The sequence below is a fragment of the Oncorhynchus kisutch genome, linkage group LG30 (genome assembly GCF_002021735.2).
Source record: "Oncorhynchus kisutch isolate 150728-3 linkage group LG30, Okis_V2, whole genome shotgun sequence".
NCBI lineage: Eukaryota > Metazoa > Chordata > Actinopteri > Salmoniformes > Salmonidae > Oncorhynchus > Oncorhynchus kisutch.
Window position 1 is genome coordinate 30,047,058 of NC_034203.2, and position 24,339 is coordinate 30,071,396.

At 43.6% G+C, this 24,339-nt stretch overlaps 1 protein-coding gene across 1 annotated transcript in view; it reads right to left on the reverse strand.

Annotated features, from left to right (window-relative positions):
• Nucleotides 1-982: 982 nt before the first annotated feature.
• LOC109874572 (NPC intracellular cholesterol transporter 1) overlaps nucleotides 983-24,339 on the reverse strand; it is a 28,487-nt gene continuing 5,130 nt past the window's right edge. Inside the window, exons 2-25 of the mRNA XM_020466541.2 lie at nucleotides 22,374-22,502; nucleotides 22,110-22,216; nucleotides 21,722-21,885; nucleotides 19,899-20,066; nucleotides 18,637-18,886; nucleotides 18,408-18,490; nucleotides 17,884-18,254; nucleotides 17,428-17,654; nucleotides 17,099-17,199; nucleotides 16,584-16,686; nucleotides 16,250-16,439; nucleotides 15,704-15,886; nucleotides 15,440-15,554; nucleotides 12,987-13,114; nucleotides 10,208-10,342; nucleotides 9,980-10,069; nucleotides 9,669-9,859; nucleotides 9,278-9,393; nucleotides 9,017-9,146; nucleotides 8,572-8,757; nucleotides 4,136-4,367; nucleotides 3,836-3,949; nucleotides 3,120-3,282; nucleotides 983-2,900 (exon numbers count right to left, since the gene is read on the reverse strand). Of these exons, the coding sequence (XP_020322130.1) occupies nucleotides 2,818-2,900; nucleotides 3,120-3,282; nucleotides 3,836-3,949; nucleotides 4,136-4,367; nucleotides 8,572-8,757; nucleotides 9,017-9,146; nucleotides 9,278-9,393; nucleotides 9,669-9,859; nucleotides 9,980-10,069; nucleotides 10,208-10,342; nucleotides 12,987-13,114; nucleotides 15,440-15,554; nucleotides 15,704-15,886; nucleotides 16,250-16,439; nucleotides 16,584-16,686; nucleotides 17,099-17,199; nucleotides 17,428-17,654; nucleotides 17,884-18,254; nucleotides 18,408-18,490; nucleotides 18,637-18,886; nucleotides 19,899-20,066; nucleotides 21,722-21,885; nucleotides 22,110-22,216; nucleotides 22,374-22,502 (3,759 nt within the window). The 3' untranslated portion in view covers nucleotides 983-2,817. The remainder of the gene's footprint in view (nucleotides 2,901-3,119; nucleotides 3,283-3,835; nucleotides 3,950-4,135; nucleotides 4,368-8,571; nucleotides 8,758-9,016; nucleotides 9,147-9,277; nucleotides 9,394-9,668; nucleotides 9,860-9,979; nucleotides 10,070-10,207; nucleotides 10,343-12,986; nucleotides 13,115-15,439; nucleotides 15,555-15,703; nucleotides 15,887-16,249; nucleotides 16,440-16,583; nucleotides 16,687-17,098; nucleotides 17,200-17,427; nucleotides 17,655-17,883; nucleotides 18,255-18,407; nucleotides 18,491-18,636; nucleotides 18,887-19,898; nucleotides 20,067-21,721; nucleotides 21,886-22,109; nucleotides 22,217-22,373; nucleotides 22,503-24,339) is intronic.

Genomic DNA, 24,339 nt, shown 5'->3' on the forward strand with positions numbered 1-24,339 from the left:
GTAAAAGCATGGTGTAATGTACAGTATCTGGCATTCAATAATTCAGTGTAGCTGTCTATTCAAATAAACAGTTTACATAAAATAATGCAAAACCTAATCTCTGGCATGTGATTTGCAACCTGGAGAAAACCAGCTGCTGAAAATGTCAGCAATGGCAAATCATCAGTAGATGACAGCCATATTCTTATTCATAAAACAGCAGTGTCTGGGTCAGGTGAGGGGTCCAGGGAGAGGTGAGCCACACAGGGCCTACATACACCCCCCCCCCCCCGTTCCACTCTCCTACATATATTATTAGTCTGTGTTCCCCTCCGACCCTCTCCTGCCCCCCACAGCCCCAGCCAGGGGGGAATTAATATTTTAATCTCCGCCAGATTCAATGAACAGCCCAAACGATGAGAGAGAAAATGGATGAATAAATGATGAAGTGGCAGTCTGTATGACAAGGCTGTTAAGGCACTTGCCAAGTCAGGACAAAGAGAGTTGACACTGTTGCAAACCATCAGTCCTCGGTTTGGTAGCCGATTCCAGTTAGGATATTAGGTTCAATGTGGGACATGGAAGTAGACACACTGTGGGTGAAGTTCGAAGTTCATATTGTTAGAAATGGTTCTTGGGTTTTAAAATACCGGACAAATATGAATAATCTTTAAAATACTCATGTCTCACAACCACAAGACAGAAAAAATAAACGTGAGCCCTCAAATTGGCAGTAAATGTAAAGCATTGAAACTACCATGTTAGACCACATCCACCTGAAGTGAGGAAATACTGCATAACAACCACTGTAGCCTTACAGACGGATGAAAAAAAATAGGTCAACACCATTAGTCGGGAGAGGTAGTTCCAGAAACAGCAGACAGCTACTATGATATCTGGCTCCACAATGTGGTCACTTTGTACATAACAACCATCAACCAGGCTGTTTCTTGTGAACATCTATTCTATTGTGTGAGGTTACTCAAATAAGGCACACATGAGATATTAGTAAGTGATTTATTCCCCCCCCCCCCAAAAATCAGAGAAATCTATAGTGGTGCATCTTTTCCACAACACCACTAGGAGGTTCTACTGCACATTACATTTCATCTGCAATGCAGCCCACACAATAAAATTGTTAAAAATTAAGATTTTCATTAAAGACTGGTTACAATATTACAACATTGTGCATCTCCTTTCCAGCACCAATGCACAACATTGTCAAAAAGCATGTCGGTCACAAACATTTAGAGCCACTAGTTTCCCTATAATAACCAATACGTTAATATCTAGGCTCATCCTTACATTCTGAAGTACTACAGACAACTGGACACTAACCTTAACTGTAAGCAAAAACATCACTTCAAAACAGGGAGTCAGCCCAAGCTCACTACAATGTCAAGAAAAGAAAAGAATAACTACTGTACTCCTTGGCCTAGAAAACCTCAGTACTTAGACTGACCTCTGGGCCCGTATTCACTGATCTAGAATCAGTTCTGCTTTTTCGATCATAATTAAATAGACAAGGGGACCCTGATCCGAGATCAGCACTCTTACTCTGAGTCGCTTTGTGAATACGGACCCCTGGCTATAGGAATACAGTGTCACACAATATTGTTATTATAACATTAATAAAATTACCTCAATCCAACTGGTAAAGTGTTCAGTAACTGTGGAACCATAGAAATATAATTACAGAATTATAGTTATTGTGTTTCTGTGTGGATTACCAACACATCCAAGGTAAATTTTTTCTTTAAATATTTTTTCATTATTAGTTACATTACAGTGTAAATCGGTACAGTATACATCAATGATTCGTCATATCAAATAGCTATCCTCAGAGAAGTCAACCTTCACATATATCACTCTTTACACATAGTACTTAGCTAATCCCAATACAAAAAAAACACTGGCTGGTTTCACAACTATTGATCCCCAAAAGAAACTAAAGGGTAGCATCGGTTTTATTATCCAAACTAGAAGGTTGTGGGAGTTGAAGTTGCTCCTAATGTCACACTGTGTTGAGAGAGAAAACAGTATACATCATCGTATTGCTGTTGATTTAGGGGGGTATTCTAGATTACTGAAATTAGTTGTGTTCATTTGGCACCAAACAGAAAAAAGGGACAAAAACAGGGAGGGACTACCTGGGCCCACAAAGTGTCTTCAGAGTAGGAATAGTGATTATTTTGACACTGCTGCTACTCGCTGTTTATTATCTATGCAGTCACTTTAACCCTCCTACATGTACAAATTACCTCGACTCGGTAGCGGTACCCCCTCAGTATTGTTATTTTAGAGTGTTTTTACTTTAGTTTATTTAGTAAATATTTTCTTAACACTGCATTGTTGGTGAAGGGCTTGTAAGTAAGTGTTTCATGGTAAGGTCTACTACACCTGTTGTATTCGGAGCATGTGACTAATAACATTTGATGATTTTGATCTAGGACCAGCTCCCACCTGTCAACATAATCCTATTCATTGTGATCTAAAAGGCTAAACTGATCCTAAAATCAGTACTGCTACTCTGAGATGCTTTGTGAATACAGGCCCTGGACTTCAGTTGCAAAACATTTGCCACTGTGTGCACTATTGCATAACACCCAGAATTGCCCTTGAGAATTAAATTGGCGAAAAGAAGCATTTGAGAAGGCCTCTGACAGACACCGCACACTGTTATTCCTGAGTTGCATCCCTGCGATATGCTGCGTAGTGAATGGTTGATGAGTGTGTCAATAATCATAGAAACAGCTGCTCCTGTCGCACTGAGTCACCCCACACAGTCTCTCCCAGACCAGACAGACTGGTTAGTTGGTTCATACCATTGTCCTGTCTCTAGAAGTTGAGGAGGCGTTCCCTTTCTGTGCCGGCGTAGCGTTTGTTGGCTGCAAACACCTTGGCCTTGTTCACCGAAGGACCTGAGGCGAGAGACAGATGGTGTCATTTTTTCAAAGGCATAATCGTTAAAGACTTTTGGGAGGCACAACATACTCCGGTGTTAAGCAAACCTTCATTTCAAGGCACACTTCCTTTTGTTGCTAGAGGGTGCTAGTGAGCTTAGAAAAGTGCTATAGTGTGCTGTTAGGAAGGGGAATTATATGTGAGGTGAAAGGCCACACAAACCACACCATGCGTACCTGCATAGCTGAGCAGCACAGGGAGGAAGATGAGTCCGTGCGTGGCCCCCAGCAGCACCATGGCCAGGTACATGCGGAAGTAGAAGATCTGGAAGATCTGGGACTTGGACAGAGCCAGGATCAGGATGCCTCCAAACTTAGTCAAAGTGATGCCACTGAACACCTGGGAGAAGAGGAGCCATATGGTTTAGTTATATTCTGCTGGTCAGCATTCCCTCCAGTCAATAATGAGTCAAATAACCAGTTTCTAAAAACCTGAGTAAAACAAGGAAGTCATTTCTACTTTTCTAGATATTCCATTCATGCCAAGAATTCAATTTTACTCCACAGTTCATTTTGCAATACTATTTTTACATGTCAGATATACTGCTATTTCAGAATTATTGGGCAAAGGATGAACTAAATGCTAAAAATTATTCAGTGTGACATTTCTATGGACAGAATACAGCGTTCCAGTCTGTGGTGAACTACAAAAGTAGAGCTGAGGTCTATTCATTAGTCCTATTCCGTTGCAAAACATTTTGTCTGGTGCAAACTGTCTTGCAACCTAAACACTTTACCGTTTACTCCAGATACCACACGGAAGCAAACAGAACACAACATGGAGGGACCTACCGGAATTTGTCCTATCAAAACAATCGTTTAAGTTGCAAACCGTTTTACAGACAAAACATTTTGCAATGGAATCCAATTAATGAATAAACCCCTGTACTTACTGAGCTGCCCATGTGGGCCAGAGCCTCCTCAGCCCTCTCCACCCTGGTACTCTTCACACTGATGGAGAAGGCCCTCACTATGTGACTGCAGAACTCCACAGAGATACCACAGCTCTGCAACACACACAAACAATTAATATACTTGGAATACTGGGCTGTGTCCACAACAAAGAGTTCTCTGCATCCTCTTGGTGTCAAAATGTGGCAATAAAAAATTACTACCAAAACAACTGAAATATGCCAAGTTACAGGAAGACATGATGTTAAAACCAGCTGCTATCAGCCTGTTTCTTCACTCACCATGACAAGGTTGACGAGGGACACAGCATTGAGGCTGATGTCCCAGAGCCACATGACCCCGAACATGTTGACCAGGATCATGGCGATGGTGATGCTGACCAGCACTCCTGACCACAGCTCAAAGCCCAGCAGCACCGTGGTAACCACAAAAATGGCCGCCAGCGACACGCCCAGCTGGAAGACTGTGTCGTAGGCTATGGTCAGGTACTGCTCATAGAACACGTAGAACACACTGGAGGGAAAATAACGGTTACAATTGAAGACTAAACTAATTCAACATGACTGTATTACAGGATGTAGAAAGCTACATGTTGTGAAGTGTGTATTTAAAAAGGAACAACATTCATTGCCCTAGTTGTGGCCACTCATGACACTAAAAAAATATTTGACAAAGAAGCATCAAAAAACTAAAACCAGGGCATTTGACTGGCCAGAATACATAGATTTCACCTTTCAGACTGGCCTTTCAAATCAAATCAAATTATATTAGTCACATGCGCCGAATACAACAGGTGTAGATCTTACAGTTAAATACTTACTTATGAGCCCCTAATCAACAGTGCAGTTAAAAATAAAAAAAATGGGATAAGAATAACAAATAAAAGTAACAAGTAATTAAAGAGCAGTAGTAAAATAACAATAGCGAGACTATATACAGGGGGGAACCGGTACAGAGTCAATGTGTGGGAGCACCGGTTAGTTGAGGTAATATGTACATGTAGGTAGAGTTAAAGTGACTATGCATAGATGACAACAACAGAGACTAGCAGCGGTGTAAAAGAGAGGGGGGGAGCAATGAAATGGTCTGGGTAGCCACTACATTAGCTGTTCTGGAGTCTTATGGCTCGGGGGTAGACGCTGTTTAGAAGCCTCTTGGACCTAGACTTGGCACTTCGGTACCGCTTGCCATGCGGTAGCAGAGAGAACCGTCTATGACCTAGGGTGGATGGAGTCCGACAATTTTTAGGGCCTTCCTCTGACACCACCTGGTATAGAGGTCCTGGATGGCAGGAAGCTTGGCCCCAGTGATGTACTGGGCCGTTCGCACTACCCTCTGTAGTGCCTTGCGGTCAGAGGCCGAACAGTTGCCATACCAGGCAGTGATGCAACCATGCTCTCGATGTTGAAGCTGTAGAACCTTTTGAGAAATCGGAGGACCCTTGTCAAATATTTTCAGTCTCCTGAGGGGAAATAGGTTGTCGTGCTCTCTTCACGACGGTCTTAGTGTGCTTGGACCATGTTAGTTTGTTGATGATGTGGACACCAAGGAACTTGAAGCTCTCAACCTGCTCCACTGCAGCCCCGTCGATGAGAATGGGGGCTTGCTCGGTCCTCCTTTTCCTGTCCCCAATCACCTCCTTTGTCTTGATCACGTTGAGGGAGAGGTTGTTGTCCTGGCACCACACGGCCAGGTCTCTGACCTCCTCCCTATAGGCAGTCTCATCTTTGTCAGTGAGCAGGCCTACCACTGTTGTGTCATCGGCAAACTTAAATGGTGTTAGAGTCCTGCCTAGCCATGAAGTCATGAGTGAACAGGGAGTAGAGGGGACTGAGCACACACCCCTGAGGGGCCCCTGTGTTGAGGATCAGCGTGGCAGATGTGTTGTTACCTACCCTTACCACCTGGGGGCGGCCTGTCAGGAAATCCAGGATCCAGTTGCAGAGGGAGGTGTTTAGTCCCAGGGTCCTTAGATCATTAATGAGCTTTGAGGGCACTATGGTGTTGAATGCTGAGCTGTAGTCAATGAATGGCATTCTCACATGGGTGTTCCTTTTGTCCAGGTGGGAAAGGGCAGTGTGGAATGCAATAGAGATTGCATCCATCTGTGGATCTGTTGCGGCGGTATGCAAATTGGAGTGGGTCAAGGGATTCTGGGATAATGGTGTTGACGTGAGCCATGACCACTTCATGGCTACAGACGTGGGTGCTACGGGTCAGTAGTTATTTAGGCAGGTTACCTTAGTGTTCTTGGGCACAGGCACTATGGTGTCTGCTTAAAACATGTTGGTATTACAGACTCGGACAGGGAGAGGTTGAAAATGTCAGTAAAGATACTTGCCAGTTGGTCAGCGCATGCTCACAGTACACGTCCTGGTAATCCGTCTGGCCCTGCGGCTTTGTGAATGTTGACCTGTTTAAAGGTCTTACTCACATCGGCTGCGAAGAGCGTGATCACACAGTCTTCCAGAACAGCTGGTGCTCTCATGCATGTTTCAGTGTTATTTGCCTCGAAGTGAGCATAGAAGTAGTTTAGCTTGTCTGGCATGCTCGTGTCACTGGGCAGCTCTCGGCTGTGCTTCACTTTGTAGTCTAATGGTTTGCAAGCCCTGCCTCATCCGATGAACATCAGAGCTGGTGTATTAGGATTCGATCTCAGTCCTGTATTGACGCTTTGCCTGTTTGATGGTTCGTCGGAGGGCATAGCGGGATTTCTTATAAGCTTCCGGGTTAGAGTCCTGCTCCTTGAAAGCGGCAGCTCTAGCCTTAGCTCAGTGCGGATGTTGCCTATAATCCATGGCTTCTGGTTGGGGTATGTACGTACAGGTCACTGTGGGGACGATGTCATGCACTTATTGATGAAGCCAATGACTGAAGTGGTGTACTCCACAATGCCATCGGAGGAATCCCGGAACATATTCCAGTCTGTGCTAGCAAAACAGTCCTGTAGTTTAGCAGCTGCTTCATCTGACCACTTTTTTGTTGATGTAGTCACTGGTGCTTCCTGCCTTTTTGCTTGTAAGCAGGTATCAGGAGGATGGAATTATGGTCAGATTTGCCAAATGGAGGGCCAAGGAGAGCTTCTCTGTGTGTGGAGTAAAGGTGGTCTAGAGTTTTTTTCCCCTCTGGTTGTACATTTAACATGCTGATAGAAATTTGGTAAAAACAGATTTAAGTTTTCCTGCATTAAAGTCCCCGGTTACTATGAGTGCCGCCTCTGGGTCAGCATTTTCTTTTTTGTTTATGGCGGAAAACAGCTCATTCAATGCTGTCTTAGTGCCAGCCTCAGTCTGTCGGTTTGGCCGGTAGGGATATCCTTGTCTCATCGCGCACCAGCGACTCCTGTGGCGGGCCGGGCGCAGTGCGCGCTAAAAATAAATGCACTATACAACCCCTCTCTAACCTTTAAAACAGGAAGTGTAGTAAATATAAACAGGAGTGGCCATAAAAAAACTTAGATGAAGGTCAAACAAGAGAAAAACTGTGTTACAATGGCAGCCATAACAACATGTTGAGTTATCTACGTCTGACTAACTTCACCTTTTATGGTTATTTTAAGGAACAAAGACCCTGGACTTTGACTCCTAAGAGACTACAAAATGTAACAGCTTTCAGAGCCGGTTCATTTAGCAAGATAAATCAAGAACTCAGAAACAGTGAGCATCTATCCCACTAGTGACAATAGTTTCTCTTCATGCGAGAACATTTTAGCAGGTTAGAGTTTTTCATCATGAATCTTGTTCTGGTGGCAGCTCTGCAGAGTGATCACTAGCTAGCACAGCCACAAAGTCGTTCAATCTGATTTTAAACTTAACCAAACTGCTGACCCTTGACTCTCAGTTCTATTACATTACACATAACACTAATTGGAAGAAGGCGTTCTGTACGGTGGAGTTATGTTAGGTCTAAACATTAACACGGACCGCTTGCGGTACAGGGACCTTATCATTCATAGCAGCGAGAAATAATAATAATTTAAAAAAGGTTCATTAATACACCATTGTAGGGTTCCCACCTGGCCATATCTCCATGTTACAGCATTTGTTTACGGAAGACATATGGAAGACAGAGGCGACCACCTGTGCTAATTATCTATTTAGTGTGCTCCGAACAACTGTGTGGAAGCATAACTGGGAAAGAAGTGTAGCTTGGAGGCTCCACAGCTGTACGGATCTGTAACTGTTACAGTAAGTGTATCTTTTTCTCGCTGATGAAAGGGCCATATGTTTCGAAAGCGATGATTACTGACGTTTCTAAACATTAAACAGGGGCGAGATTGTAGTTCACATGAGCCAATCGTGGGTGAAGCGGAGGGCTGAAACTGTAGGGAGAAGGCAGAATGCCACCTAGAGTTTGAGAGCTATGCTAACCCTAACCTTAAATACCTTAAACCCTAACCAAAATACCAATTTTTGTTTTTATGAATTGTTACAATATAGCCAACTTTGACTTCACAGCTGGTTTACCTAAGGAGAAATCACCCAGTTCTGCCTCCAGGACAAGACTCATGACAATAAAAGGACAATTATTGTCAACCTGCAAGATTTTACCAGTGACTTTTATAGCAACAGGTAAGCCAGTGATACTGACCCTTTGCAGGAAAAGCCTCACCCTTTTAAGTGAGGGTGATCTGGAAACAACACTGGAGCAGATCATAACTCCTATTTGAGTGAGATAACAGGAATCCTTAACTAACATGGGAGTTAGCCTAGTGTACCTGTAGGGGAAGACTGTGTGTCCCATGGCGGTTGTGATGTTGTCAGCCAGCACACGGGCCATCTTCATGGCGTCTATAAAGTCAGGTGAGTCCTTGAGGATGGTGTGGTAGGTCATGAAGTAGGTGGCCCCCACAGACGTGGCGTTCCCCTTTAGAACCACCGCTGAACTGTAGGCCGCATGACCACTACAGGACCACAAAGACCAAGTTAGAGACAGAAAGAGTAATTCAGTTAAAAGGAATTTCAATTCCCTTAAACTGAATGATTCATTTGGAAATGTAAGCGTTCATAGAAAATTATATCAGAGCTGTGGTGAAAAGCAAAAGTGAAAAGTAAAGATTCAGACGAGTGGTTTACCATCAACTCAAACCCCACATCCAATACTTCTCAACACACAATCCTTTATGAGCCATACCTGGATTGCCAGAGAGACACAATAATTACCCTTTCCCACACTTGACGTTAGGGTTGTCTGACAGGAACATGGGGAGGAAGTTCATGAAGTCCTGTTCCGTAGGCCTCAGCTTTCCACTGGGGGTCATGTTGCGGCAATGCACACACAACGTGTCTACCACTGATGAGAGTAGACAAATAGGTACTTCAATACAATATTTTTATAACATCAAATTACAACGAAAATTACAGAATGCCCCAGAAGAGTTGTAATATCTTCATTGTGTGTGTGTGTGTGTGTGTGTGTGTTACCTGAGGCATTGCAGAAGGCCCCAGAAGAGTTGTAATATCTACAACAGGTGGACTGAGGCTTGACCCAGTCAAAGTAATCATCCAGCCACGACGACGGGTTGAATCCTATAGTGGTGCTGGGGGACAATAACATGGAGAGTATTTGATCCTTTTCTATTGGAAGATATTCAAGAAAGTCTCATAATTCCTTCAAACAAGAAGGTATTTGTCAATGAGTTCACTGCTATAACAACAGCAGTTATAGTCACCCTGTTTGAGCTAGACTGACTTCACAGCATAATACTGATGTCAACATGCAGTCCAAAGGTAAGAGTGGGGGGGGGGGGGGGGGGGGTTGCTGTTGCTTCACTCACTAGTTATAAGGGAGGCGGTGTGTGAGTGTGTCACTCACTAGTTGCTAATGAGAGATGCTGTGTAGACCTGTTGGATCAGAGAGTTATTGTTGCAGCCCACCCCTCCACACACAGAGTTCTGGCCCTCCAGACTCAGGTAGTCATGGCCATCCTCCACCACGAAGTAGACCGGAGGACCCGTGTGGAGGTACGTACTCAGGTTCTTAAAGTAGTCCAGCACGTACGAGTCCTATAGGATGGGAGATTCAATAGAGATATGTCCAGCATGAGCCAATGTATCAAAACTAAGAGCACAACACCAAACGTCATTAGCCCACTGAGTGGGGCTGGTGGGGTTAGACATACTTACATCAGGCATGGAGAGCTTCTGGTCCAGTCCAATCTCTACCTTATTGGTGACAGCAATACTGAAGGACAGCAGCCCCACAAACACAGCCACCTGTCCAAGAAGAGGAGACATTAAAGACGCACTGTGTTTACATCAATTGTTGGCTTAAATGCTGGCTCCGTTGTACATTTACATTCAAATCTGAGTACCAGCACTCGTTGTGGATGAAGAGGGCGTAGATCTACTCACCACTATGGGTCTGACCCACTCCTTGAGGATGAAGGGGGCGTAGATATTCTTGAAGAAGCGGAAGAGGAAGCCATCAGTCTTCCCCTCCTTCCCCTCTGGCAGCTTCACACAGCACATAATGTCCAGACGATTCTCCTGGCAACATAACACAACATGTTCATTCTTGAAGCACAAGAGAATGATACAAGTTATTGCGTTAACGCTAGTCAACAATGGCTCCAAAAATTACCTTCAACTGGTTTCTCAACCATTTGAAAGCATGTGAATGCATCCAACTGGTATTTATAACTTCACAACAGGTAAATTCCAACCTCCCACGTGGTTACGAATGCAGGAGAAGGCCCCAAGGACCCAATTAGTAAAACAGGTATTGAGAATTTACTTCCATATTAGACTCCAGTGTCTCGATCTGAAAGAGCTGAAAAATCTGGATCCCTACAAATCAGCTGGGCTAGACAATCTCGACCCTCTCTTCCTAAAATGCAGAATCGGCAGTGTATCAAATACTTGTTCTCACAGCTGTATATCACTTGTGTAAATTACTAAATTGTAATTACTTTGAAACTATTGGCCTATTTATTGCCTTACTTCATTTGCACACACTGTATATAGATTTTTCTATTGTGTTATTGACTGTATGTTTGTTTATCCCATGTGTAACTCTGTGTTGTTGCTTTTGTCGCACTGTTTTGGCCAGGTCACAGTTGTAAATGAGAACTTGTTCTCAACTGGCCTACCTGGTTAAATAAAGGTGTTCTCAACTGGCCTACCTGGTTAAATAAAGGTGTTCTCAACTGGCCTACCTGGTTAAATAAAGGTGAAATCAAATAAAATTACAAATGAAAAAGTGACATCAGTGCACTGCTCATTTGAAGTAGGCTGTGATGTTCATGCTTAGCTGGGCATGACATGGTAATAATGAACCTGGGAGTTAATAGTGACAGAGAAACTGACAGATACTCTAGCAAGCCAACCCTACCCATCACCAGTCCTCTCAGAAGAACAGCAAATAGTATGGAAGCATTTCTGGTTTTTAATCCCCAGCCAAACTCACCTCTTAGCACACCTTCTGCTTCTGAGTAACCCCAAACCCTCCTCACCAGGCCCTCCGTGTCCGGAGCGTGAAGTCACAAGCTTTTAGCAAGGCTAAAAGCCCTGGTCTGCCCTAAAAAGCCTATGTAAATTAAGATCGCCAGAACGGCTAAACAAAACTTGGAGATGGACATTTTGGGCTCTAAAATGTATTTATTACGATCATGTTTGATCCCCATAGTGAATTATTTGAAAGTTCACAGAGGATCACGTGCTGACACAGACCAATCACGGGCCGGCAGGCTACGAGGAGGCTCCCGCCCTCATGCATGTGCACCCAAGGGTGTGTTTTGTGCTGTGCTTTTATCCTCTGTCTAGTTCAAACGTTATCACGTTTAGTCTGTCATCATGGGTAGTCTGTCATCATGGTTAGTGTACTTGTATATACACCTGTTGTAATGTGTGATTTTATTGCTTTTTATCCTGCTGATTTTCTTGTGTATGTAAAGTGACTTTGGATGTTGTGAAACGCTCTTAAAATCAAATATATTATTATCCAGATGAGAGCAAAGTCAACAAGCCTGTCAAGTGGAGATGGAGGTGCTGACCAATGTCTATGGGGCTGACAGAGGATGACAGAGTGGAGAGCAGAGGATGACCGTATGACAGGGTATGGTAGTAGGGGCCAGGCGCACCAGTTTGAGTGTGTCAAGAACTGCAACGCTGTTGGCTTTTTCAAGCTCAACAGTTTCCTGTGTGTATCAAGAATGGTCCACCACCCAAAGGACATCCAGCCAACTTGACACAACTATGGGAAGTATTGGAGTCAACATGGGCCAGCATCCCCGTCGAACGCTTTCGACACCTTGGAGAGTTCATGCCCCTAAATTATTTGGGCTGTTCTGAGGGCAAAAAGGGGGGTGTGCAACTCAATATTAGGAAGGTGTCCTTAATGTTTTGTCCACTCAGTGTACATCGTATGTCTGAGGTCATTCTTTATGATGACACAATGATGCAGTTGCACAAATGATAAAGAAGTCTACAATCATATAAAAATACAGAATCAAGATAATGTATGTGTAGTCCACTCTTTTCTCATGGGGCAATCCAATCTAGCCTTACCGAGTTGGGATGAGTTGTTGTGATGGTAGCCCATTCACTTTTCATTTCCCGGTGGAAGGCCCATGGCCACATGATACCTAGACTAGATAAGGTACTTATTAACTTTGCGCAAATTTGAGTTTGATTTTACAATGCGAGTCACCATGCCGGCATGTTCTGTATTTAACTGTACTAATCGTCAATGGAAAGAGTCTTCATTTTCCTTTTTTCCAATAAATCAACCATAATTCTGATTATCATATTATCATATTATCATATTATCGTATTTGCTGTCCGTTTTGTTTTCCAATGTTAACCTGGCTAAGTTTTAGGTAACGGTCAACTTTCAAATTAATCTTCGGACGCAAAGGTTTAACAGTAGGCTAGCATCAGGTTCACATACATTAAAACTAGGTTGACTCTAGGTTGAAAACTAGGATGAAAATGACTACGTCGACCATGATCCTTTGCTAGTTACAGCCACTTTCACCATGCCCCTTGGTGATTTTTTTGTGCCATTTAGACCTATTCAGCAAAATGGCACGCTTCAAATTCAAATACCTCCGGCTTCATACGCCATTGGGAGTTTTCCATAGTCACGTCAGCACTATCACTATTTACTGGTTGTAATGTCCATGCGCCTCACCTCCTGCCTCTTGGCATCCAGGCCCAGCAGGCTGACGAAGCAGCTGATCTGTAGCAGAAAGTCAATGAACACAGCTAACCCAGCAAACAGGGAGAAGGTCCGCACCGCTGGCATAGTGGACAGGGCCCCTGGAGAAGAAAATAGTCGTTAACTCATTGACAGACTAAAGATTGTGGTTACAAAACATTTGCAGTCAATACTGAAATCCATAGAAAGGACCTAGCTGACATCTTCAATTATCTACATCTAGTGTGTTGAGACATACTACTTGGCTACATTATACAATATATGTTTGATTGTTGTATAATGTATGATAATTGTAATCTGATGGTTGCTTATATTTGTCCTATTTTAGACATGTACATGTGTATTAATACACGTGTGAATTGGAAATATTTGTATTTTTTTTTAAATATCCCATCTCTCCCTGAGAAACCCTCAGAGTGGCGTCAGAGCCAGGATCTGCCATTATCAACGGCGACCATGGAGCAATTAGGGTTTAAGTGCCTTGCTCAATGGCACATCAACAGATTTTGCACCTTGTCAGCTCAGGGATTCGAACTAGTAACCTTTCGGTTACTGGCCCAACACACTCATGCTAGGCTACCTGCGTTAAGTGATTGAAGGTTACAGGTAGGGCTGTAGCGGTCACAAATACAGTGGCATTATTTTATAGTAAGAACACAATTGAACAAAGACAAATAAAATAGAAAGGACATTTTCTCCAAACGACATGTAGGTATTCTGTGTTAAGCGGTTAACAAAGAAACAGGTACTCCTGTATGCTTCATTTAGAGTTATTTATGGAACTTCAGTTGTGACAAACGTTGGGTTACATGTTTTGATTTTTACTACAGTCTAAGGATGCATGATGCAACTAATGATGATTTGAAAAAAGGTGCATGAACTCTGATTCGTTTTAAGTGCAGGCTGTACACACTTAATCAGCCTCTCATTCACAATTTGACAAGCACTTGATAAATGCCTCGAATTTCTCGGCGGAATCCCCTTTGTGTGGCCATAATGCCCCCTGACAAAAAGTCTAGGCCTTTTGCGGCCAGTGGCCGTTGTGTCCCTGGGCTGAACGTAATAACTATAATTCCCTTCTCCCTGCGTGCTCCGAAGCACATCTCACTCACATGGCGTTCAGTCATGTGATTGGGTCTTTCTCACAGGCTACAAGTGAAGACAGACACATGCAAACACTTGTGTCCTTATCCAATTCTGAGGCGCATATTGAAGACATTGGAAGAACTGCCACATTTACTTTTCGTCAGCCAACAAGATGAGTAGGCCTAACGAACAGAAAAAGTACTAGCCTATGTCAATCTACTATCCCTCATAGCACAAAAGTTTACCAAATTTGAGATTTTTGCTTCCAACCCGTGTCTTTGTGAGACGCAGAGTAGGTGAATGGATGATCTCTGCATGTGTGGTTCCCACCGTGAAGCATAGAGGTGGTGTGATAGTGCTTTAATGGTGACATGGTCTGATTTATTTAGAATTCAGGGCACACTAAACCAGCATTGGTACCACAGCATTCTGCAGAAATACGCCACCCCATCTGGTTTGCGCTTAGTGGGACTATCATTTGTTTTTCAACAGGACAATGAGCTACCTCCAGGCTGTGTAAGTGTTATTTGACCCGGTTTGAATTATGACCCGGTCTCAAAGACACGACTTCAAACCAATGAGATGGTTTGGGATGAGTTGGACCACAGAGTGAAGGAAAATAAGCCAACAAGTGCACAGCATATGTGGGAACTCAATCAAGACTGTTGGAAAAGCATTCTAGGTGAAGCTGGTTGAGAGAATGCCAAGAGTGTGCAAAGCTGTCATCAAGGTGGCTATTTTGAACAATCTCTGCACCCAAATAGCAAATGGAGGATGCTTTCCCATGGTTAATTTTCATGCCAGCAAGGCCTAGCCTATAGAAAGCTGATGGGATCCACCTATTTTTAGTAGAGGCCTTTGCAATTGAACATTTTGCACAACATAAGCTCAAGGGCTTCTTTGAAGTGTTTGATTCAATTTTTGATTACATTTTATTTTTACCTTTATTTAACTAGACAAGTCAGTTAAGAACAGATTCTTACTTTCAATGACGGCCTAGGAACAGTGGGCAGGGGCAGAACGACAGATTTGTACCTTGTCAGCTCGGGGATATGAACTTGCAATCTTTTGGTTACTAGTCCAATGCGCTAACCACTAGGCTACCCTGCCGCCCCATTGCATTGATGTCAGAGTGATTAGAGGGACAATAGAGTGCTGAGTACCAGGCAGTTAGCAAGTTTGGTAGGCTACTAATGACCATCAGCAGCAGAACTTGAAGAAGCCTAAAATATCAAAACTAAAACATTTAAGTGGAATTTGACTGCCTTCATGACTCGTGACCACTGGTGTGGCGGTAATATGGTCACCGTAACAGCCCTAGTTACAGGTCATTCTCATACCCAGGAAGAAAGCCACGGTCTCAGAGAAGGAGGAGAGGAACATGCTTGGAGCCACGTCTCCTAGGATACGGCCTATCTGCTGGTGCAGCTCTTCATGAGGCATCCGCTCATCCCTCTGCACAGCACAACACACAGGAGGTAAATACAGTGTGTGTGTAAAAAATAAAAATAAAAATAAAAAGAGGCAACACTGGTATTCAAAACTATGCCCAATAAATCATGGTTAGTGTAGTCAGACAAGCATCAGGCAAGCAGAATGCCTACCTGGTATGTCTGTACAATGATGAAGATGTTGTCGACGCCCACGGCCAACACCAGGAAGGGGATGACCTCGATGACGATGAGTGTGAGAGGGATGCCAGCGTAGCTGAAGATGCCCAGAGAACAGGCCACTGAGCTCAGCACGATCACAATGCCCGCTATGCCCAGGGAGATCTTAGAGTCCACCTGGGAAGGGACAAAGACAATGAGTTGCTCACATTTAAAATGTGTCATTTAGCAGACACTCATCATTTTTCTGACGTTTGAGTTACTGGATGCATTGTTCATTCCTTCTCAATGCTTTCGAAATTAGTTTTACAAACTCACACCGCAAACGATATGATCTTTGCAAATGAAACAGATATCATGTTACTAAAGGAAAATGGTGACAAGGTGAACAGCTGGACAATACACTATTGTAAAGTGAGTTAGTGGTCTCACCTGTATTCGTCTGAAGCTGTGGATATGCCCCAGAGCCAGAGAGATGTAGACGAACATCTTACTAAATTAAATAAACTATTATAATGTCTGAAGTTAGTTACTACTAACCAATACTCTCCTGAAGCTGTGGATATGTCCTAGCGCCAGGGAGATGTAGACGAACATTATAGCATAGCTGACCACGACAGTGCTGAGGTCACTTTCGCTCTCACGGTTGATCTCGTCCTCAATGCTCCTTTCAGAGTTGAAGGAGATGGTCAGGTTGGGGTTTGTATAGTTCTTCAGGAATCTGATGAATCTGGAAACAGAGACATGGAGGGTTGTGTTAGTGCAATGGCAACTCATGGCACAAAACCAAACCATTTTTGACTTATGAAATTAATTTAGTCTATACACTAGCATCTGAAGGTTGATAGCTAAAAAGTATGAGCTTATTGCTCACTCTTTTTCCCAGGCCAGAGCTTTCCCCAGCTTGACAGTGTCGTTATGGTAGTTGTTGACAGGGAACGTGATCACTAGAGCTGTGGCGTTGTTGTAGTTGGTTGCTACAGTGGGGAAGAAAGATGCAAATATGTCATGGTCAGGGAATTTGTGTTGACAGTAGACAAACTATAGTAAATCAATACAGAAGATACTGAAGGATAGCATATCCAAGAGATTCAAAGCCGCAAACAGTCCGAGACAGCTAATTACACCCAATTCTACACAGGCCAATTACCACAAAAAATGTGGTCTCTCTGCATAATAAAAACTATAAAAATAAAACATTTGTGCGTAAACTGACTATATAAAAGGAGTTATGTAATAAGGTTAACTTGTCAGTGCTAAAAATGCTTTGCCCAATTCAAACATACAATTAAACATACCCACAGAAAAAGCAGCACAAAATAGAAAGGTATATTGCCCGCTGACTAGTACATTCTATTTCTTTGTGTGATGATGTACATGTATCCTCACCATCATAGCCTCCCAGGACCAGCCAGGGGAAGATGGGGCCTCCGTAGGTGCCCAGGCAGGGATCGTGGAGCAGACTGGTGTCATTGAGGGACGCTGGGGCACTGACACAGGAGAGACAGAGCGAATGCTTTAAGATCTGAGGTAATATACACAAATCTATGACTACTATTCACCATTTACAGCTATGAGTATATACTTGCTGAAGGGAAATGAGGAGCAAGAAAGGAGTTGAGAGTTGGAGAGGAACTCCAACTAGTATAACCTCATGAATTCAGCAGCATTCCCCAGATGCAGATGTCACAAGAGAATGTGTTCCGAGGGCCACTCACCTGACACAGTAGAGGAAGTGTGTGTGGTAGTCTGCGTAGACGTAGAAGTCATCTCCTATGCTATGGTCCAGCTGTTTGTGACTGTTCTGGAAGTAGTTGAGAACACTGAGGATGGTACAGTTGTCGTTGTATGGGGCCAGTGGGGCCAAGCAGATATCCTTTAGGGTCACCTTCTGGTCCCCGTATGAGGCCACTATGTTCTCTATGTCCGTCTGGAGATCCAACACCTGAGAGATGAGTGATTGTGGAAAATTGAGAGAAAAACAAACTAAACAAACTAAAGCTATAAAATGTCACATCAGAACTAAGGCAAGGCCCAAAGATGCCTTCCTGAATTGGTCTACAAGAGAGCGAATATATTCTCCACAACCAATAATCCCATTGAAAATGTTACAACAATTCCATCTGAAAGTATCAATCAATCACCACCCAGCCCAGTTCCTCTACCTAACCCACCTGGTGGAGGACGTCCTTGTCCAGGGGGGCTCCGAAGGGCACGGGAGCCCCCGCGGGGTACGGGGAGTAGGAGGATTCTGACTGCAATGTGGTGGTGATGATGAGCTGCTCTGCCCTGAAGAAGGGTCCAAAGTGGCTGTCAAAGTAGTCCTTCTCCTGCCTAGCCTGGCTGCTGGGCGAGGACCACAGCTCCACAGGGTCTGTGGTGATCTTCATGTAGACCAGGCCCCCTGAGCAGGCAGCCACTATGATCAGGCTGCCCAGGATGACCATGAGGGGTTGCCGTACGCAAAACGAGCCCCAGTGGGTAAAGAGGTAACGCAGGGCGTTCTCGAAGTGCTCGCCCAACGTCTCGCCACACGACGCATCCGCTGAGAGAGAGCGAGAGAGCGAGAGAGAGAAGACAGGAGGTTACAGGTCAGATCGTAGCAAGAACAGGTTTGTAGCTGTATCTTACTGAATATTGTACTTGGTTATTTTCCTAAATGAGACAGAGTCAGATCTCATGCCAAATAAAATAGTACCTTGATCAATGCTGTCCTTGTTCAGAGAGCGAGGGTTATTGCTGTCCAATATTGGGCCATACTCAGACTCAATTCTCCTTTTTCTGAATAAGAAATAAGAGAAAGAGACAAGCATTACATACTGCTCCAAAATGGCACTGAATAAGCAAGCATTACATACGGCTCCAAAATGACACTGAATAGACAAGCATTACATTCTGCTCCAAAATCAGTTCCCCTCAGTTATCACCTGTAGCACCAGGTGCCGATCACAGTTCCCATGAAGACAAGGAGGAAGGCCATGTAGGAGATCCACATGATGAGGACCATAGCGCCGATGCCCAGGATGGTCCATGGTGGGGGCAGGGGAGGGGGGACAGGCTGGGGGCCACAGGCCGGGCTACAGTCCTGGCAGGAGCAGGGACCAGAGCCATCCTCCAGACCCTCCGTACAGTCGTATGTCTTGTTGTTCATGGGGCTCATACCGGATACTGACACATCTGGAGAGGTGGGGGTGGTACAAGGATGTTGAGTTATTTGTTGTGATCATTAAAAACGAAAGAAGCAAGCATTAGGCATAAGTACTCAATATTGTGTTAATGTACGTATTACATACACTGAACAAAAATATAAAACGCAACATGTAAAGTGTTGGTCCCATGTTTCATGAGCTGAAATAAAAGATCTCTGAAATAGTCCATATGCACAAAAAGCTTATTTCTCTCAAATGTGAACAAATTTGTTTACATCCCTGTTAGTGATTATTTCCCTTTGGCAAAGAGAAACATCCCTCCACCTGACAGGTGTGGCATATCAAGAAGCAGGTGCACCTTGTGCTGGGGACAATAAAAGGCCACAAAAATGTGCAGTTGTGTCACACAACAAAGCCACAGATGTCTCAAGTTGAGGGAGCGTGCAACTGGCATGCTGACTGCAGGAATGTCCACCAGAGCTGTTGCCAGTTAATTTTTATGTTCATTTCTCTACCAGAAGTCACCTCCAATGTAATTTAAGAAAGTTTGGCAGTACGTCTAACCTGCCTCACAACCGCAGACCACGTGTATGGGGCGAGCAGTTTGCTGATGTCAACGTTGTGAGGCCATGGTGGCGTTGGGGTTATGGTATGGGCAGGCATAAGCTACGGACAACGAACACAATAGCATTTTATCAATGGCAATTTGAACGCACAAAAATACCGTAATGAGATCCTGAGGCCCATTGTGAGGCCCATTTTTTTTTAAGGTATCTGTATTCCCAGTCATGTGAAATCCATAGATTAGGGCCTAATTCATTTATTTCAATTGACCAATTTCCTCATATGAACTGTAACTCAGTAAAAACCAATGAAATTGCTGCATGTTGCATTTATATTTTTGTTCAGTGTAGTTTCACAGAGACCAGTGACATTTTCAAACAGTGAAATTACATATCTGATTACCCTTGTTGGGAGATCCATACCTTGCATGTACAAAGTGCAAATATTCTGTGTTTGTCCAATTAACTTAATTTCACCTGAGAATATAGGGATGATGGTGAAGGGACTCTGTCCGTTGTTGATGTCGAACATGTACTCGATCCAGTTGGTGGCGTTGCAGTCACTGGCATCTTTCCCACAGAGCAGTGACAAGGCCTTCACATTACTGGAGGGAGCCTGGACATCCTGACAAGCATTGTACATGGCTGCCAAGAAAGAGAATCAGAATTATATTAAGCACCTTGGCACAGACCAACATTTATAGCATTAGGTCAACAATAGTTATGCTAGCCAAGGGAAGTGATTGTGTTTTTCCACTCTTCAAGCTGTGACCTTCAACTGCATTTTGCCAAATGAACCACAACACAGGGGTGTTAATCTGACCCATAGTTACCCAACTAATTGCATAATACAAGGAAAGTAATTTGTTTGTAGAAATCTACTTATCAAGATGTTCACTGGCACTGCTACTCGGTCAGCATATACTACAAGCCCAAAAGTATGTCGACACCTGCTCGTCGAGCACCTCATTCCAAAAATAATGGGCATTAAAATATGGAGTTGGTTCCCCATTTGCTTCTATAATAGCCTCCACTCTTCTGGCTTTCCACTAGATGTTGGAACATTACTGCGGGAACTTGCTTCCATTCAGCCACAAGCGCATTAGTGAGGTTGGGCACTGATGTTGGCCGATTAGGCCTGGCTCGCAGTCTGCCTTCCAATTCATCCAAAAGGTGTTTGATGGGGTTGAGGTCAGGGCTCTGTGCAAGCCAGTCAAGTTCTTCCACACCGATCTCAAACCATTTCTGTGTGGACCTTGATTTGTGCAGTAGGGCATTGTCATGCAGAAACAGAAAAGGGCCTTTCCCAAACTGTTGCCACAAAGTTGGAAGCACAGAATCGTCTAGAATGTCATTGTATGCTGTAGCATTTCCCATCCCCGAAACTAAGGGGCCTAGCCCGAACCATGAAAAACAGCCCCAGACCATTATTCCTCATCCACCAAACTTTACAGTTGGCACTATGCATTGGGGCAGGTAGCGTTCTCCTGGCATACACCAAACCCAGATTAATCCGTCAGACTGCCAGATGGTGAAGCGTGATTCATCACTCCAGAGAACGCGTTTCCACTGCTCCAGAGTCCAATGGAGGCAAGCTTTACACCACTCCAGCTGACGCATGGCATTGCGCATGGTGATCTTAAATAAAATGTAATTGGTCACATATGCTAAATATGTGAATGTTATTGAAGGTGTAGCAAATGTCTTGATCTTAGCCTTGTGTGCGGCGGCTGCTCTGCCATTGAAACCCATTTCATGAATCTCCCGACACAGTTATTGTGCGGACGTTGCTACCAGAGGCAGTTTGGAATTCGGTGGTGAGAGTTGCAACTGAGGACAGACGATTTTTATGCACAAGGCGGTCCCGTTCTTTGAGCTTGTGTGGCCTACCACTTCACGGCTGAGCCCTTGCAGCTCCTAGAGGTTTCCACTTCACAATAACAACAATTACAGTTGACCAGGGCAGCTCTACCAGGGCATACTTGACGAACTGACTTGTTGGAAAGGTGGCATCCTATGACGGTGCCACATTGAAAGTCACTAAGCTCTTCAGTAAGACCATTCTTATGTTCCTCTATGGAGATTACATGGCTGTGTGCTCGATTTTATACACATGTAAGCAACGGGAGTGGCTAAAAAAGCCAAATCCACTCATTTGAAGGGGTGTCCACATATACTTTGGTATATATAGTGTGTCTCAAACTGTGATATAGAGACTGTGCCCACTAGCTGGATAATGACCATAGGAGTTGGCTCTGACAGCACAAACAGAGCTGGGACCAGGAAATGTGCCCCCTCACCATTGGCAAATGTTTGTCCAATGTAGTACTGGACTTCCACCACATTGGTCTTGTTGGCAGCAGTGCCATTAGTGAACTGGGTTCCATTCATAAAGTGACTCTGGAGGGGGCTGCAGGTTAGCTCACAGAACAGGTTCATCAGGTTGAAGAAACAGGCTGGGCATCTGGAGATGGAGAACACAGAGAGTCAGGATAAAGAAGCTTACTATTATTATCATCATCAACATATAAAGAGACCTTTAGAAGGAAACCGGTGACAATGATAAGATGCCAACAAAGCTACCTTACTACCAAGGCATCTTGCTAGACTATAGCTATAACAGGGGTCTGTCCAAGTAGGGCACATGTAACGTCAAAGTCCCTTTTGCAAAGCCACCATAGTACGTACCGAGAGAGGAACTGTAGGGGCAACTGAAGGCTCCCTTTCAGAGTCTGGAGCTGCTGGACATCACAGCACAGACTCTGGTTCCCATAGTCATAGCCTGGACACAGCTCCTACACACAAACAGACACACGGTATAATTTCCATGATCTAACTTGGTTTTGCGAAAGTAAAACATGTGAGACAGAACACATTTCAATGTAAGTCAACTGTCATTTCAGAAGGCATCTTGAGAACCCGTTCAAAGAAAGCGTCCATGGTCAACCTTACCGTGAGCAGCTCATGGCCCTCTGCTGGAAGTGGGATGGGTGGTCCTGTATAGTTGCAGTTGTACTTCTTCCCCGGGACCTTGTCAGACTCACCACACTCACCGTACCACACACAGTGCTGGGCTTGAACCTGAGAGAAGATAGGTAGGCTACTTATCAGAACTTAAATTTGCTGTTCTGTAGGCTACATATGCTGCACATTTTACAATGCTTTTGTTGCGGTCATTGAAGGCCCTCAAGAAAGTGTTAGACGAGTTTCCTTCTGTTCATTTGAATTGGTGAGATCAGTTGCTACTGTGTAAAAGTAAAAAAAGGCACGTAGCCAACGCTAAAGACAACAAATGGGTAAATCCATTTGAATTCAATCCCTTTTTGACAGGATTTCATTTAAACAAAACTTTCCATACATGTTGGTCAATGGAAGAAGTCAAAAAGTGACTTTCTGGACCTGGAAGCCAAAAGACAGGGCCTTTCGAGGTGGATAGTAGGCTAATATTACACTCAGATGTGGTTATTTTCTCTATACCACAAGGTGCACAAGAGGTCAGCTCACTTCTGCTTTAATTTAGCAAGAATCTAATTTGGGTAAATCATTTGAATTCTATCACTTTTTGACAGCAATATTTTTGATTCGAATGAAATCTTCCATACATAATTTGTCCATAGTAGAAGTGCTTTTTGGACCTGAATGCCAAAACATTCAAGAGATAAAGGTGCTCAAAGGTGACTCCTTTTGCATACCCCACCATACCATGAGACATCCATGTCTTCATCACTGGAGAAGATAAACGGTTGAAATCAATATCATTTAAAAGCTAACAAACAGGGTTGTCAAACTATGATACTTTATTGAATAAAAAAAAATATATAAAAAAAATGGATGCCCTTTTTTACCTTTAACGTAAATTCTAAAAACATGTACAGTGCAGTTGGAAAGTATTCAGACCCCTTGACTTTTTCTGCATTTTGTTACGTTAGACTTACTCTAAAATGGATAAAAAAATATTTTTTCCCCCTCAATCTACACATAATAGACCTTAATGACAAAGTAAAAACAGTTTATGTTTTGCAAATGTATCAAACAGAAAACTGAAATATCATTTACATAAGCAGTCAGACTCTTTACTCAGTACTTTGTTGAAGCACCTCTGGCAGTGATTAAAGCCTTGAGTCTTCTTGCGTATGACGCTACAAGCTTGGCACACCTGTATTTGGGGAGTTTCTCCCATTATTCTCTGCAGATCCTCTCAAGCTCTGTCAGGTTGGATGGGGAGCATTGCTGCACAGCTATTTTCAGGTCTCTCCAGAGATGTTCGAGCGGGTTCAAGTCTGGGCCCCTCAAGGACATTTAGTGACTTGTCCCGAAGCCACTCCTGCGTTGTCTTGGCTCTGTGCTTAGCGCAACTGTCCTGTTGGAAGGTGAACCTTTGCGCCAGTCTGAGCTCCTAAGTCTGGCCACTCTACCATAACGGCCTGATTGGTGGAGTGCTGCAGAGACGGTTGTCCTTCTGGAAGGTTTTCCCATCTCCACATTTAAAAAAAAAAAAGTTTTTGCTTTGTCATTATGCGGTATCGTGTGTAGATTGACGAAGACATTTTTCTTCTTATTTAATCCATTTTAGAATAAGGCTGTTACGTAACAAAATATGGAAAAGGGGAAGGCGTCTGAATACATTCCCGAAGTCACTGTATACCTCAAATTCATTTTAGCATTTTTTGTGCATATATCCCGTTTTACGGCATCGGAGTTTGTGTTGTGCCCGCCATCTGTTGAGACATAACATGCTCTTGAATACAGGGTGAGTGTCATTTCAAATCATACAACTAGAATTCATGGATTCAAAGATGGTTGCCAGTCCACACACCGTCAAATTACATAGGTTTTCCTTTGGAAGATTGACCGTATAATTTAAAACAGATATTCCCATTCAAGTCAACATTCTCTGATGTCTGGAGCTCCAACCATC